This window comes from Oryza sativa, chromosome 8, assembly GCF_034140825.1.
Source record: "Oryza sativa Japonica Group chromosome 8, ASM3414082v1".
NCBI lineage: Eukaryota > Viridiplantae > Streptophyta > Magnoliopsida > Poales > Poaceae > Oryza > Oryza sativa.
In genome coordinates, this window is record NC_089042.1 from 17,239,958 (window position 1) to 17,256,710 (window position 16,753).

The 16,753-nt window shown below is 39.6% G+C and overlaps 1 protein-coding gene across 1 annotated transcript; it reads right to left on the minus strand.

Annotated features, from left to right (window-relative positions):
* Positions 1-10,741: 10,741 nt before the first annotated feature.
* On the minus strand, positions 10,742-16,753 carry LOC9267932 (coatomer subunit delta-4-like). Its single transcript, NM_001424243.1, has 12 exons — positions 16,557-16,753; positions 16,001-16,061; positions 15,817-15,856; positions 15,237-15,460; positions 14,513-14,755; positions 13,889-14,054; positions 12,818-13,122; positions 12,243-12,429; positions 12,016-12,169; positions 11,496-11,558; positions 11,305-11,401; positions 10,742-11,224 (listed from the first exon to the last, which is right to left on the minus strand). Exons 2-12 carry the CDS (start codon positions 16,001-16,003, stop codon positions 11,132-11,134), a joined length of 1,575 nt encoding a protein of 524 aa, NP_001411172.1. The 5' UTR covers positions 16,004-16,061; positions 16,557-16,753; the 3' UTR covers positions 10,742-11,131.

Below are 16,753 nucleotides of genomic sequence, written 5' to 3' on the forward strand. Positions count from 1 at the left end.
AGAAATTGTAGATGTATATGTTTAAATAATGTGAAAATGATGTGGAGATAATCATTTGACATTGCTTACATATTGAGTTCTAAAAATACAATATAATTATAAATAATATATCAGGTTTGCATGATATTTGTCGAGGAGTGATCCTCTCTAGCGGGATATCGTGAGATCCCCCTTTTGTGAGTTCGGCTGGGGGAAAGATCTCGCCTCTAGAGTTCGCGTGTCCGCCCTGAAGGCTGCTAGGTAGCGTGTGCGCGACAAGATTATACAGGTTTACTGAGAGTCGTCCCCTTGCTCGGTGGGCAGGGTCCTCCTTTTATAGCTCAAGGGGATACCACATGCACCGCCTCTACCTACTCTTCTACGGGGTGGGGACCCACCCTACCTTGACCGAATCACGATCTGTGCCTTCGCCTGGAAGCTAAGCCGCATCCCGTCCTTGAGCGGGACCTAGCGCCGCCCCCCGCCTGACACGGGGGACAGCCCTATCATTCCCTCATAAATGGGTGAAGACTTGAGGTGGTCCTCCTCTCATGGAGGGAGCTCCGAATGACACTCCGATGGGACGGGTCATACCTACCTCCACTCCGCCGGATACAGAGGCGACGTGGGGGCACGGCCGCCCGTCCAATCGGTCGTGACCAGTGATAGGCCGGTCACAGACCGGTCATTCCTGACTGACGTGCGTCAGTCGGGCGGTACCGCATGTCTGCCCCCACCACATTAAATGCGGCGAGGGGCAGTTGGGGCGCCGCGCGCATTGATAGTGGTTCAGCCTGGGTCCCCTCCCCGCTCGCTCCCCCCGCCACATGGCAGTTGGGCGAGGGCCTCGGGGCAAGGCGGCACGAGGGCCCGAGGGGCATGACGTGGCACCCCGATGCCCCCCGACCACTTCTGCGATTCGCAAGGTGCGGGGGTAGGGCCAGGATGTAGGGCCACGTGGCTGGATGGGAAGGCAAATTCCCCTCACTTTGCATACCCTCGGGCCTATATCTCCGACAATATTTAAAATACTCTAGATAATATTTGTAAGTGGGTGATGATGTAGCACACTTGCATCTGATTTAAAATACTCTACATAATAATTGCTAGTGGGTGATGATATGTCACACTTGCATGTTAAATTTTCAGGAATGCTGTGGGACGGGATACCGTCCCCCAACGGGATAGCTCCTCCTCCACAACGCGATTCCTGCTCACTCACTGTCGTCGTCGTCCCCCCGCTGCCGCGCCCGTCCCCCGTCGCCTCCACCGTTGCCGCCACCGCCGCCGCCGCCGCGCCCGTCCGCCGCCGCCGTCGTCGCTATCCCCCGCTGCCACCGCGCCCGTGCCCCGTCGACACCGCCGCCACCGTTGCTGTCCCCTGCCGCCGCCAAGCCCGACCCCCGCCGCCGCCGCCGTGCCCGTCCCCCGCTACCGCCGCCATCGCCGTGCCCGTACCCTGCCGCCGCCGTCGCCGTCCTCATCTACATGGGACGGCTGCAGGTGACCGACTGCGCGTGTCGAGGTGCTCCTTCCCCAACGGGATGCCCAGCTATATCTAGTAGGAATCACCTGATACCTGTTAGGTATCATCTTATACCTCGCAAGTATAACGCGATACATGGTAGAAATCGTTTGATACCTGATAAGTATCATGTGATACCTCGCGAGTATCACGCGATACGTGGTAGAAATCGCCTGATACATGACAGGTATCGCATAAAACCTCGTGAGTATCACGCAATACGTGATTGAAATCGTCTGATACCTGACAGGTTTCACATGATACCTCGCGAGTATCACGCGATACGTGGTAGAAATCGCATGATATCTGATAAGTATCACATGATACTTGCAAGTATCACCTGAAACGTGTGTAGAATCGTCTGATACCTGATAGGTATCACACATGATACCTACTCGGAATCATTATGTTGTGTAGAATCGTCTGATACCTGATAGGTATCACACCTGATACCTACTCGGGATCATCCCGTTCGAAAACAGGATTCCGTTATATAGCAGCCCCCTAAATTTTAATTGCATTCGGGAGCATAAGCGATGAGCATGCATGATTAATTGTCCTTGACCTTGTACAAATTTCTAGAGTTTAGACTACTGATCTTCAAGATTAATTTAAATTGCAAGTAGGCATATGGAATATTTACAACTAGTTGATACACCGCACTTTGTTGCGGGATATGTGGATTAATCCGTGTTATACTTTAGAGAAATTGTAGATGTATATGTTTAAATAATGTGAAAATGATGTGTAAATAATCATTTGACATTGCTTACATATTGAGTTCTAAAAATACAACAAAATTATAAATGATATGTCATGTTTGCGTGATATTTAAAACACTTTTAGATAATAATTGCTACTGGATGATGATGTAGCACACTTGCATGTGATTTAAATACTTCAAATAATAATTATTAGTGGGTGATGCTGTAGCACACTTTTATGTTAAGCTTTAGTAGTTAGTGGGCATCAACTTTATAGTAAGATATGATTGGTGTTGTGTACTAGAATATCCAAATCCTGATGTACACAAGTCAGGTCCTGATCTTCCGATAGGTATTGATAAACAGTCAATTTGGATGGAATCGCGACACAATTCGATCCGGCTTCTGAACGAACATGCTACTGAGCCCCGCAATCGCAGCACCACGTCTCCTCTGGTTATCAACCGTGCCGAAACCCGGTTGACCTCGCCGAGAAGGCTAATCCCTGCATGCGAATCGAAGAACACAAGCAATAACAAGATAGATTGCAACCAAATTGCATATGAATGGTTAAGCACATGAATTTGGGGTTTCACAAACCGATCTAGCGGCGAAACTGTTCATAACAGAATAATCTAAGCAAAACCCAAAAACCTAAAGATAGCGGCGGTACTGATATATAGAGTTTAGGGTCGTGCAACCCCCTCTCGACGCAACCCTAATAGATTCCAACACGATACACGGCCCAAAGGCCCAAATACGGTGACGCAGCACCGGGACAGATTCTGGACATCAACTTGTTTGGTCGATTCCCATTGACCTGGAAAGAATTTGGACGTGGGACCAGAACCATTGGAAAGGTTATCTTCTTAACTTTCCATCCATATAAAGAATGCCCCAATCTGAGCACGTATGCGACCTGGGCGCCCGTTTTAGTGCAGACTGATCCTGGACTCCAAATTGCACCCGAGGTCGAATTGGTTTGGGCCTCCACCTTGACTTGGACGTCCTCGATGATCCTCCATGACTCTAAGTCCTTCTCCAAGTGTCTCCTTGTCTCCTCCATTGTTCCTAATCACAATATAATCATGAGGTAGCAATCTATTCTCGAATTTATAAAAACAAGAACATAGGAACGAGCTCACCTCTAAATTCAATTGCCGCGCACGAGCTCTTGTTATCGGTCCTTGAATGACCGTTGGAGGATTGTTATGTGTATCCGAGGTAGTAATGCCCGCATCACAAGTGGTTGGAGTTAAGGTGTATTTTAGACAAACGCAATAGCTTAGGCAGGGTAAGATGAACTTATCACTTTAAATGACACCTATACATAGGAATCACTACTTGATAGATAGAAGGCAATTGTACCTAGAGTGTCACTACATACAGAATCAGTGTCTGGAACGACTCCTGTATGTTATGAAAAATATATGGGCTAGAAGTGCACTAGAAGTTCGGACTAGGATGCAATGGGAAAGACCATATGTATGAGGATTTAGGTATGACCTCCAAAGATGTTCAAATCTCGTTATCTCAGCCACAGTGCAGCACCAAACAGTACCATTAGGGTGGTTTTTATTTTAGCCTTTACTGAAAATTCTGAAGGGTGGTCATCCAAGCTACAGATCGACGGAGATGCTCTAGGTATTGGCCATTGGGATAAACAAATATGTAGTACCTTCGGAGTTCCTGATGTTCTTTAGTGCATAAACATGGAATACCCTCCAGTATAAAAAAAATCAAATCAGCAGAAAAAGAAATCTTTTTTAGCATGTTCTCACCACTGTATTCATATATCCACCCGTGTTCATTGAGTCACGTGTTAGCTGACCAGATTAGCAAAACATAAATTGAAGTTGGTGATTTGAATTTATTTCCAAATAAAAATGCCTTATTTTATAGTTCTTTATTGAAATTTTACGTCTGCATGTTTTCAATACGAGATGTACATTTATCTCACAAACATAAACTGGTATATTCGTTGGCCTTAACCTTTAACCTCCCTCGAACCTAAACAAGAAAATAATACTCGAAATCTAATTCAAACAACTATATATGATGCTAGCTACTAAAGGAAACCAACTACTACTTCCTTGATAGAGAATTATTAAAAACACATTGAAATCTTGTTGTCTCCGTTTTTGCCATGAAATTAAAAATTGCTATATCTAACTTTAACTTCAGACATGTCCATTGAGACTATGTTCAAGACAGGACATAATATGTCATAATTAAGGAAAAAAAGGGATATTCGGCAAAAAAAAAAGGATAAAATGGAATGAAAAAAATAAAAAAGTTGATGCCATGCAATAGAAATTGACACAGTAAGTAGGTAAACATAATTTCATCATCATGCCAAGCTTTAAAGCTTTACAAGCAGTACATGTATAGTTTTATGAAATCTTTCATGTACTCCTATGTTAAGTGATAAGTATACTGGTTCGATAGATGTATATATATATAGCCCTATCTCAACCTACGCAGTAGTTGGTAATCTGCACATCCATTCAGCAAACATGCATGGGCCAGCTGTAATAAAAAAAATGTTGAAGCGGATTTGGAGAAGATTAAACATTGGGGAATAAGATGAGATATGGGGAAAGAAAAAACTTCTTTACAGAAACCCAGTCCAGTAATTTATTCCAGATTGGTTGACACATGACCAAGGGATCTGCAGGCCAACTGATCACACCAAACACCATTCACAAGAACTCAGCAAATTTCATCTTAATTTTTGTTGCGCTCGAAAGCATAAACGACGACGAGGACGTTTAATTAATTGTCCTTGACCTTGTACAAGTTTCTCATCTCATCCACTATTGATCTCTTCAACATTTATTTAAATTGCTACAATGCATACGGAATTACCATCTGTATGGTGCACTGCTAGAGTCCAAATCTTGATGTCCACAGATATATATGGTTGAAGTTAGGGGTGTATTTGGTAGTTGAGGGAGGATTAAATGGAGAATTTAGACTATTCGGCTAAATAGACTTATCACTTTTAAGTGATATATACCAACAAAGGAGTCACTGTCTCGAACGGCTCCGATATGTTAGTGAAACATACATGGGCTACAAGTCTAGAGCCGCAGTAGAAGTGGGAGCAAGTCACACCGTCACACTACTGCTAGAAGGATTCACTATACAAGAGACTTATGTTATGAAAAAAAAAAACCTGGAATAGACGTCATCGTGGAACCTGTAGTTTTCCACCAAGGCAACATCCTTCCTTTTTGAGCCTTCGTATATGTCAATAATCAAAAGTCATTAATATCATAGCCTCTTCAGTCTTGATCGAGATCCTTACGAGGCAATTTTAGGCATGGCTTTATCAGTTAATATGAGAGGATGGGATCCAAGCTTGCTGGTCACAAGATACGAGCAGACTACTACAAGCTACAACTGTTCTGAAACCTTTGATGGAAAGATCCCACCCAGTAGCTGGTACAGGTTCATGCAGAGAGTGCCACACTAGCGTGGCATGAAGGATCACTGCAAATTTCAGAGACAGCAGCCATCATGAAGAAATCTGTTTGTTAAATAGTCTCACATTAGTTGTGTAATGGCAAAGAATCTAATCCTATCTTACTATAGAGTTATAACCCACTAAATCCTAAAGCTCAACATGCAAAGATACCAAATCATCATGCATTAACAAGATGCCACATCATCATCCACTAACAATTACTACATTTAAACATCATGCAAGCATGTTATATTATCTTAAATTTATAATTTATTAAATTTTAGAGTTTTAAAATGTAAGCATGTTAAATAATCATTCCACATAATTCACATAATATTTCAATATATCTCTTCATCATTTTTTATAATATCATATATACCTATATGATTCATCCTTACTTATTTAGTGTTATTTCTCTCTTCTCCCATTAAATCATATCACATCAATTATTTTTAGCCTTAGATGATTAATCTATGGTCCAAAGGATCTCACACCTTTTCTTCTTTCATAAAAGCACATCATATTACTTTTACATTTGAATCATCATTCTATATGTAAGTTTATATTTTTTAGCTATTTTACATATTTTTTTTACTTATTGTTATCATACTGAACTTCCGCAGCAACACACGGGGTTTCACCTAGTATATAAGTGAGGGAGCCCCTCACCTCGTTAGCTAGCTTTTGAGGTAGGAAAGACCATTTAGGATACTACAATTGGTATCACAGTTTGACTAGTTTAATATCTCTGGCCAGAAAAACAAAGTGTACGAAGGCCTGATGTACCGAGGATGCCTACGGGGCCTACATACCTTAGAGACCGTCGGGGTACGGTCAAGAGGCAGCGAACGGCTGAGGAACATCAATGTGTGAAGGATGATATTGTTGAATAGTCACATGTTGGTTACTAATATATAAGTGGAAGAAGCCATCACCTCATTAGCTATTTTTTTAGTGAAAAATGTCCTTTATGTTCATACAAAAACATGTTTAGTACTCCACCAGACTCATACCCCTATACCACAAATGTTTGATAATAAGCAACTTGATACATGACACCCATGAAAAATATGGTTAGCATTACTGCTGATATACATGGCAAAACAAAGAATATAAAAAATGCTCCCTAGTTTGATTTGTGAAGAAGGTTAAAATTCATTGGAGGTTGTTCTGCCTGGCATGTTCAGGGATTTTGGTTTGCAGTAGCTGGGCCAGTCTTCGCCGTAGTAATTGGTGTAGGGATGTTAAAGATTCAAGGCCCATAGATTCTTTCGCAACCATACCTATCCCTGAAATATTTTTTTGTTAAAAAGTACTTAAAACTTAAACCCACCCTATTTTGAAACCAACCCTCAAATTTTATAGTCCTGTCCTATAGTAAAGGTTGATGAGACACTAAATTTGCGATATTGCTTGTACTCATACACATTAAATTGACCGGCGCTTGAGTATATTTGCATAGCCTCGTCGCGACCTACGCAGGGCCTAACAATCAGTACGCCCATTAGTAAATAGGCAGCGATTGATAAAACATAATCATCTCACAGAGAAAAAAAAAGAAAACAAAAAAGGAAAAGCATATTCAGTGTCCAAGCGGGTTACTTGGAGAAGATTAGAATTAACGGTGGGGAATGAGATACATGGGGAAGGAACAACGTTACACATCAGTTGTAAGCAGTAAAGATGGCAGCACTACCGCACATTTGAACAGTCTCGGCGACGTCCATGAGAGCTGCAGTTGCGCAAAGCTGCAGGCAGGCTCACTGCTGTTCGTGGGATTTATGCGGTTAATGTCTAGGAACACTCAAAATAATTTGCCTGCTGATGCTACTTGCTGAACTGGTGAACATGCTGATCCTACTGATTACTGAAGAAGTGAACTCAATTGGTTAGTCGATTTATACAGTGTGTTAGTCGATATCATATTGGTTGGTCGACTTATACAGTGTGTTAGTCGAGCTCATAAGAAAAAAAAGGTAAGATGGTATAACTGCCGTTTAGCACCAGAAAAAATGTTTGGTTAATTAGCTTGTTTCCCCCTTCTGCCTCTCTGCTTTGCAGCTTCTTTACGACTAATACCAATATGCTCTATCTATCCCAAACTGGCATGAACAGATTGAAATTGCTAGTTGTACATGAATTGTTTCAATCCAAGACGCTTTCTACGGATATTATATAGTCATACACATTTTGGCACATCCATTTTTTATGTTTTTGAGCAATTTTATATACGGTTCTTGAGAGTCCTGGAAAGTAAAAAAAAAAACCTTTCTATGTTAATTTACAGTACCTCCCCGTATCACAAAAACCTTTGGTGTAGAGAAAATCAAAGGTATCACAAAAATTAATACAATAGATGGTGGTATCTCCCCGTATCTTCTAAAGTACCAAAAACCTCTCTTTAATTTGCTAATTTTCTGACAGAACGCTAAGCTGTTAGTTTCATAATACAAGCTTGCTATTTGCTGCAGTATCGTATACATAAAGGTGGATATATTAGATGATGTTCAAAGCAATATCTTTATACATGTGACAAAAGATACATGCGGTTGAATGCAGAAACAGTGCACTAGTCTAGAATGCTACCTACAATTGGAATTACTACTTACTCCCTTCGTCCCGCGAAAAACAAATATATAATTGAATAACACATTCTAATATAATGAATCTGAAGTTCTGGATCGAGGTATGTCCAGATTCGTACTACTAAGATGTGTCTCATCCAGTACTAGGCTAACTTTTTATAAGGTGGAGGGAGTATTAGAAGCTAGGCAATTAATGTTGCTACTATATATACAACAGGAAAACTGCTCTCCTCAAACCTTTGCCTCCTCAACGGGCCTAGACTCGTAGGAGCGGCTCTTATTCGATGTAAGAAGACTAGGAGAATTTAGCATATACAATGCTCCATAGAAGTATTAGAAATAGGTGACATCAGGGAATCTATAGTTTTTCACAGGGGAAACATCCTTGCTTTTATTATTTTCATGTTGGCAGGTTCCACATCATTACTATCACAATGACACATCTGTTGCGCAGATAAATCTTGCCAGGCCAATCTAGGTTGTTGGCAAACTGGAAAGAAGATTGAATTAGGCATCAAAATATGCCAAGTGCAGTAGGTCTCAGCTTCTATCTAAGGCACAATGGATATTCTGATATTGATAAACCATACTGATCATTAGTCATTAGATGTTCAAAAAGGCCAGCTATGTGCAAGTTATTTAGAAAACCATACTGATCATTAGTCATTAGATGTTCAAAAAGGCCAGCTATGTGCAAGTTATATTTTGTAGACAATATATACTTGCATTTTTGGTATTTGGTCAGAAGACAGAGGTAGAGAGGCGGTGGCATGGTGCAAGTGTGTAACATGGCTATGCTGAAAGACACTTCAGAATTTTCATATTTTGCTGGTGGACATTTCTCCCATTAAAATAAAGCAAACAAAATGTCCATATATCTCAACGGTTTCAAAAATAATTTCACATTCAAATATGCAATGGACTTAGTGTAATATTCTATATCAAATAGGTAATCCTATTGATGCCTCTTATATCTTGTTGGATTAAAAGCTTGATGAAACGACAAAAATACTCAATCCCAATCAGCAGAAGATGGTAATAGGGATACAAACGGGTATAAAGTCCCGCTACTCAGCATAAAAATTTGCTTATTAGTTTATTTTCCACATGACAGTACAAAAGTTGAAAGAGAAAAATGAACGAAAATCTATTTGCTCTTCCCGTTTGCATCCTAAATCGTAATGTGCTTAACTTACTCAACACTCACCTTAAGGGGAAAAAAAACTGATTTTATTGCACTCCTCGGCCGTCAGAAACACTGCATTAAAAACACATCGTGTACATTAATTAAATATATTCAAAACATAGATAAGATGGAAAACTGCCTCCGAAGCTCCAACCTCCTCCCTCTCTTCCCTCATGTAATTTACACCAGTGCATGCTTGATACCACTGCATATACTATACCTTCACCTTTGGGTTGCAGAGACATCCAACGTAAATATATACTACTTCCGTCCGAAAATAAGTGCAGGTGTGGGTTTCTATGTTTAACATTTGACCGTCCGTCTTATTTAAAAAAATTAAAAAAAAAATTATAAAAGTCACACATAAAGTATTATTCATGTTTTATCATCTAATAACAATAAAAATACTAATCATATTTTTTTCTCAAATAAGACAGATGGTCAAATGTTGGAGAAAAAAAATCACAACCACACTTATATTGGGATGAAGGTAGTATATATAAAAGAAGTAGCAGCAAGCTTCTGGGCAGGTTCAGCTAGCCACACCCGTCCAAGAACATTAGTAGTAGCTACAGAAGCAGCGGAGAGCCGGAGAGGACTGCCAAGACTAGAGAAGAGAGGTAAGGAAAAACATGGAAGTCGTTGTGAAATGGGAGACATTGGGAAGCAAACAGCCATTACCATGCATACCGAGAAGCCTGAAGAACTTCAGTTAACTAACTATATATGTCTCTGGATTTATGTAAGATAAGCCAGAATCGCGAAATGGATAGCCAGTGCTTTGAACTGTCTCTGAAACCTTGGCGAATGTCATGATCCCTAGGTGATATCCAATTCTTTGCTGCTGACTGCTGAGTTGCAACCTTAATACAACGGTAGTTCAGTATGCTGAATCGTACAAGGCCAACTATTAGTAGTAGGAAAGCATGTGGTAAACCTAATCTATAGGCCAAAGATTAGTTGGACCTTGTTCTATGATGTAGTACCACCAAACGTAGAACCAGGTTATCGGTGCTTTAGAAATTAGAACCTTGTTCTGTTCTCTACTTTTGGAAAAACACATTTTTTTTATTGTGATGAAGTGGATAATGCTTTCCAATTCCGCTGCTAACATTCATACACACGCATGTACAATGTTCAAATTCTGATTGGACATCACATTCGAATTTGGTGGGCTCAAAAGCTCAGCTCATTTGAATCCCAAGCTCTTGTAGGATTGAGAACAGAGTAATACTATCACTGACTAGATAGCATTGCATACAAGCAAAACAATTTTCTCAAAGGCAATGCACGTACAAGAGAAAATTTGGATCAAATGAACAACCCAACTGTGAACGCAATAGATCCAATAATCCGATACAATATGTTCTTGGGAACTTAGCTCAAGATGTACGCACATGTTGTGGTTGTGGAATGATTTTGGGACATGAACCAAGTTATATTATATTTGCTCCTAAAATCACTAATGTGAAATTTAATTGGCTCAAAGAACTGAATGCCTTTCTTGAGTGTATATCCAGCAATGATTGCCAAAAAAAAGAGGTGATGAAAAATCAACTTGCCAAACATGCTACAGGAGAAAAACTCGTCTACACATTTTGTACATCCAAAACCATTCTCCTTGCCATGGCTGCTTAGCCGCACATGGCAAGAGCAAGATATTGATTAACAATTACTGGAGCGTTAAACCACTTGATAATTATCAGCAACCAAACGAACCCTCTGCGAATACTTTGGAGGGTTGCTACCTTCATTCAAAGGGCGGATTCCAGTAACCTGAAAATATCCAGCAAACAGAATTAACAAAAATGGAGAGATGGGAAGGAGAATCTGTCAAACAAAATGGGCAAACTAACCTTCACATTACTGAAAGTATTCGATGCGGAAAATCCAACGGATATGGGGTAAAACATTGATGGATCAGCTGGAGGAACAACAAATTCCATGGATCCACTGCAATGGTTCACAAAAATAAGAGCTAGTAATAAGAGCATAAACTACAAGATAAAAGAACAATGATAATTTGGAATTCACAGATTTCATGTACCTGCGGTTTGATTGATCAATAAGGATAATAGACCATTCCAAAACCGAGTTTCTTGAATCATACCTGTAGGGCAAAGAAAGGGAAAATACCAGAAGGCATGAGAAAGAGAGCATATGCACACAAGCTCAAGGATACAAAAGGGACAGAGTCTGGATGAGTTTGTAATAGCATTCCAGACAATGCAACGTGAATAATAGAATCAAATAGTTAAGTGCCATTCCGAGGAGTCACATCCATTAACACTTCGAATCTACCGTAAACAATAAAAACTAGAATACTAGTAACCGTTAGTAATGTTTCATATAAAAACTTAATATGATATTGCCATGCAGTCGTGTGCCCCCCCCCCCCCCCCTTAAATATCTGCCAAAAAGGCAACATGATGCAAGAACAGCAGACATTATGCATTGGCCTGGACATGCAAAGGAAATCTTTCAACAAAAATATAAAAAAAATTCACAACAAAATTTTGCAGTAGTTACAAATACATAAGAGAACGGTAGAGGAACAGGAATATTACTTCCACTCTCCGTCTATCTGTCTAACACGTGGAGCCTCCCGAAGTGCAGGAAGAGGTATAGATATGATGACACTGTGCAGGTCAAACATCTCAGAAGCTTCATACTCGATGTTGACGTAGGTTTCATTTCCTAATATTGATGGCCAGCAATTGACTATGCAAAGCAAACAAGTTATTAGAACTCCAAATTACTAGATACCAGAGAAGAGAGAGAAGTGAATGTGCACCTGATAGAGGTAAAGATGACTCATTCATCCCCTGTATTCTCCATTTCACTAGAGGAGTTTCATTTTGACCACTTGGGAAAGGCCTGATAGGATCTTTTGCCCCCAGAATTTGCTGACTGTTAAACAAGTCCTTGTTGATATTGGGGTGTGTTTTGAAACTAAGTCCAGGAATATCTTGGCTTTCAATCTACAAGATAGCAAGTATTAACTAGTGAATAAACCAACTCCAAACAATAGTAAGAAAGAGATTTGGTTACCCAAAACAATGTGCAGTAAGGTTGCTTGTTAGCAATAAATGCATGGCGTTAGAAACATAAATCATTGCAAATGTTACAGTGAAGATCATCACCGCATTTCCATGGAGTAAGAAAAAAAATCTGTGCACAATCTATTTTATGTGAAAGGGCATCATAGTAGAAGGAAAGCATTATATTTATTAAAACAATATCACTATATCTTCACACCGAAAAAAGAAAGGAAAATGTTTTTTATGTTGTTTTATTCTGTTTCAAAGTACAAATTTCCCATATATGACAACAATACAAGAATAATGTTAATAAATATAAAAAAATTACCTGCAACAGGATTAATCCATCTGCATCATTAAGGACCAGCAGAGCAAGTGTTCCTTGAACATCAAAATTATTAACACCACCATCTCTTTTCACTGCAACATTGAGTTTCTCTTCAACAGCCACTGTGACAGGATCACTCGGTGGTAGAGGCGATGACCTTGACTGAAGAGAACATGGTTGAAAATCTTCCATAATGACTTCACCTTCAGCCTTCAATGATTCTAAGAACTGGTTCGTCTTCTTTGTATTTCCTAATTTCATTCCAATGCCTTTACCAGCACCTGTAGTACCTCCAGATGTACGACCTGCAGGTAGGTTGCTATTTAGAACAAAATAACATAACATCTTGTAAATTCTTCTTGCAGTTAAAGAAAAGAAAATATAGTTGACCAAAATGTCGAGAAGGACTTGACAAAAAAATATTCTGGATAACAGGACTGAGAAGAAAACATAAATTTTAATCAATCAGCAGATAATCTACACAGATAAAAGAAAGGCTAGGTTCAATTAAGACAGCATTATGGCAACCACCGACTTGTACAATAAATAGCTTTGCATCACAGATATAGCATGCAAGTTAGCTCTGGTATGTTTGCTGCATGACTTATTTTTATTCTGAAACAGTACAATTTTACGTTTAGTAACTATTTAAATTATATTTTACAGAACACCACAGACGTTACCATATTTAAGGGTTTGAAGTCTAAAAGGCTAGCTGAATGCATGCTCCTTCTGGTCTTAACAAATCTTGTTTTGGACTACATGTCTTGAAAATACAACTTTACTCACTAATTTCACTGCAATATATTCATGATTCTCATGCATCGTACCTAAATATCGAAAGGATTTTGATGTTCAAAGTGTTAAACATTGACATAAACCATGTCCAAACCATCTGGTCTTTCAAGACTGAAGGAATCATCTCAGATATATATAAGAAAAACCAGGATAAAATAGAAGAAGAGAAAATATAAATAAATAAAATTGTTACCAGGCAATAGGAATGGACACAATATGCATTTCTACTAATACTGCATGTAGTATTTGTTAAAATAGACCGAAAAATAATACCTTTGGGCCTGCTAGTAAATGTGTCTGTATCTGTGTTCAATCCACCTAATCCAGAACCACTTCCAAATCCAGTACAACTAATGCTCATGTCATTGAAAGATTTTTCAATCACCTGGGGACCTGATATTGATGAGTATCCTCCTTTGTTATGTTTGCCTTTCTCCATCTGCATAAACACCAACAATTTACGATTGAAAGCTACACAATAACAAGTAATGTATAGAAAGGTCATTGTAACCAATAATGTAGTATGATTCCAAGGGATATGTTTCCTGTATGATATTTCTCTAATTTTATTTTGTCTTGTTTGACCTAATTTCTCCTAAGGCTATCATACAGTCTAGCTAGTAGAAATTATGTTAGTACTAAATTTATCATATATTCTTACAGGTTCTAAAGCCCAACAAGCTAGTCTAGAAAAAACATAAGTCTATCCAGACAGATAAACTGTAACTCAAGTAATCATCAAAGATTGAAGGAACTGATAGTAACTGTAACCGAAGTAGGCCAAGATAAAAAAAAAAAAAAAAAAAAAAAAAGAGGACTAAATAGAAGTAACAGCTCTATTTTGCCTACTAGCTAAATAGAAGTCATATTTGTCTGCAAAAAAAGAGTAGGGTGCACCCTGGTTTTCTCAATCTCAATAACTTTCTTCTTCATAAAATCTTTGGTTTCCTTGATTTTCTCTTGCATCATCTGCTTGTACTCCATCTCTTCAACACTATCCATCTCACAATATTCTTTGACCTGTTGAACTGTTACTTTTTCCTTATTTCCAAGAGAAATGGCTTCGTCAAAAGCAAATATAAGCTCAAAAGCTGTTTTACAAACACCATCGTCATCGAGAGAGGGGCAGTATTCAGGCACCTTTACATTGTTAAGGTTAAGGAGACCATGACTGTGGATAGTTGCCAACAAATAGGAAACAACAAAAGCATAACAACATTCATAAAAATTAACGGATAAATCAAGCTCTCGACATATGACACCCTTAGTTGTAAGAGGTGAATGCAGATCTTCATCAAACAAGAACAGTATTAATCATCTGCCTTCTATGTAATTTCCTTTCCTAGGTATCAGTCTCAGTTTGTGGGTGTCATTATAATCGACATTTCATTCCTCAAGAAAATAATGTTCAATAACGTTTTCAATTATTCTGACAATGTTCTTTGGTTTTCATTTAATAATCCCTCCAGCCATTAATATGTGATGCTTGACACTAACTTTAGTGTTAAAAACGAAATTAGTGTTAAGCATCATATAGTAGTGACCTGAGGGAGTAAGAACATAAGATTTTAGTAAAGTAGATTCCTAAAATCAGAAGGCTAAAGATACAAGAAAAGGATACAAGCTTGGAGAGTAGCCTCAACGTGTCGAGATCCTCAAGAATATTACTTTGTTTGTTTGTGATAACTACAAGATATAAGCCTTCAATAGGTTGGTAAACGTAACGGACATTTTCAGTCTCAATGTAAGTGTGCTGCTTTCCATTTCCAACAAGTTTAGGGAATGCTGCAAGTAATCCTTCAATCCTTATGCGAGTCATGTCAACATACTGTCTAGAAACAAGTGCTGCAATTGAGAAGGAACAACCAAAACATCATTCAGCCTAGGAACCTCAAAAGTTACCCTCAAGGATCATGAAACAAATAGTAATTGACAGCTATAAAATCCTTACAGTTGTTACTTGTTAAACACAAAACAGTTTTGGTATTAGGTCAACCAATTGACTGTAGAATTTAGAAGTCTTAACGAACAGGCAGTACGGTAACAGCAGCAAAGCTCTCCGATGCTTTTTCAGCAATTAGTAGCAGAATGCTATTGCTTTATGACTCCAATTGGCATGCGGTGAGCCGGTGACAAACAGTAGACAATTACAGATACAACTAATACTTTTATTAAAGAAAACCGAAATGATGGAAACATACCTTTTCCTGACTTTGAGATGATAGAAGCAGCAAGAACCACCTGAAGATACACAAAAAGTAATCAGTTCGTCACAACAACAAACCAGATAGATATCGGAGCTAGATGCAACTCAGTTTTAACAGATAAAGTGAGGATCACAAGATTGATGGGCGTGGCAGAAGCAAGAATTACAATCAGCCATACCATTTTTAATAACTTTGTCGGTCCCTGAGCTATTTACAGCCCAAGTCCACAAGTTACACACCTGCATAGATGAAAAGAAATATTATTCACTCAGCAAACGATTATCCAATAGAACTACAATTGTTGTGATAGGAGAAGAAAAAAGAGCGACAATTGCATCACTATTGTGGTAATAGTAGGAAAAAAGAGAAAGAGGGACAATTGCATCGTCAATTGCCATAAGAACAATGTATCCAATCCAAGCGTTTCAAAAGCAGCACAAAGCATTATTACCACGAAAACCTTTGATAAATAGGCTCTTCAATCGAATATGATCACACAAATTTCAACAGATACCGAATATACTCACAAAAAAGAAAAAAAAGAATCATAAGAACACTGCCCAGATTTCAGACCAAGATCGTCCCCTGACAGAGACGACATTTCTACAAAATGGGCAGCCTAGCAGGAGGAGCGGAATTAACCAGGATGGGAAATCGATCTCGAACTCGAAGACGACGACGGAAACGAAAGGGCAAAGATATCAAAATCCAAGAAAGCATGGGGGTTCCCGTACCTAGCGCGATCAAATCCAGGCCCCCGGATTCAGGCCGATCCACTCGAGGGGGCGAGGACCCTGCGAGGTGGCGGTGGTGGTGGTCGGCCCGCTCCGGGCGGCGGAGGGAAGGCGCGCGCTAGGGCTCCCGGGGCGGCGCCGCGGCGAGGAGGTTTCGGAATTTCGGCGTCGGCGTTTGCTTGCCGTACGTTCGAAGC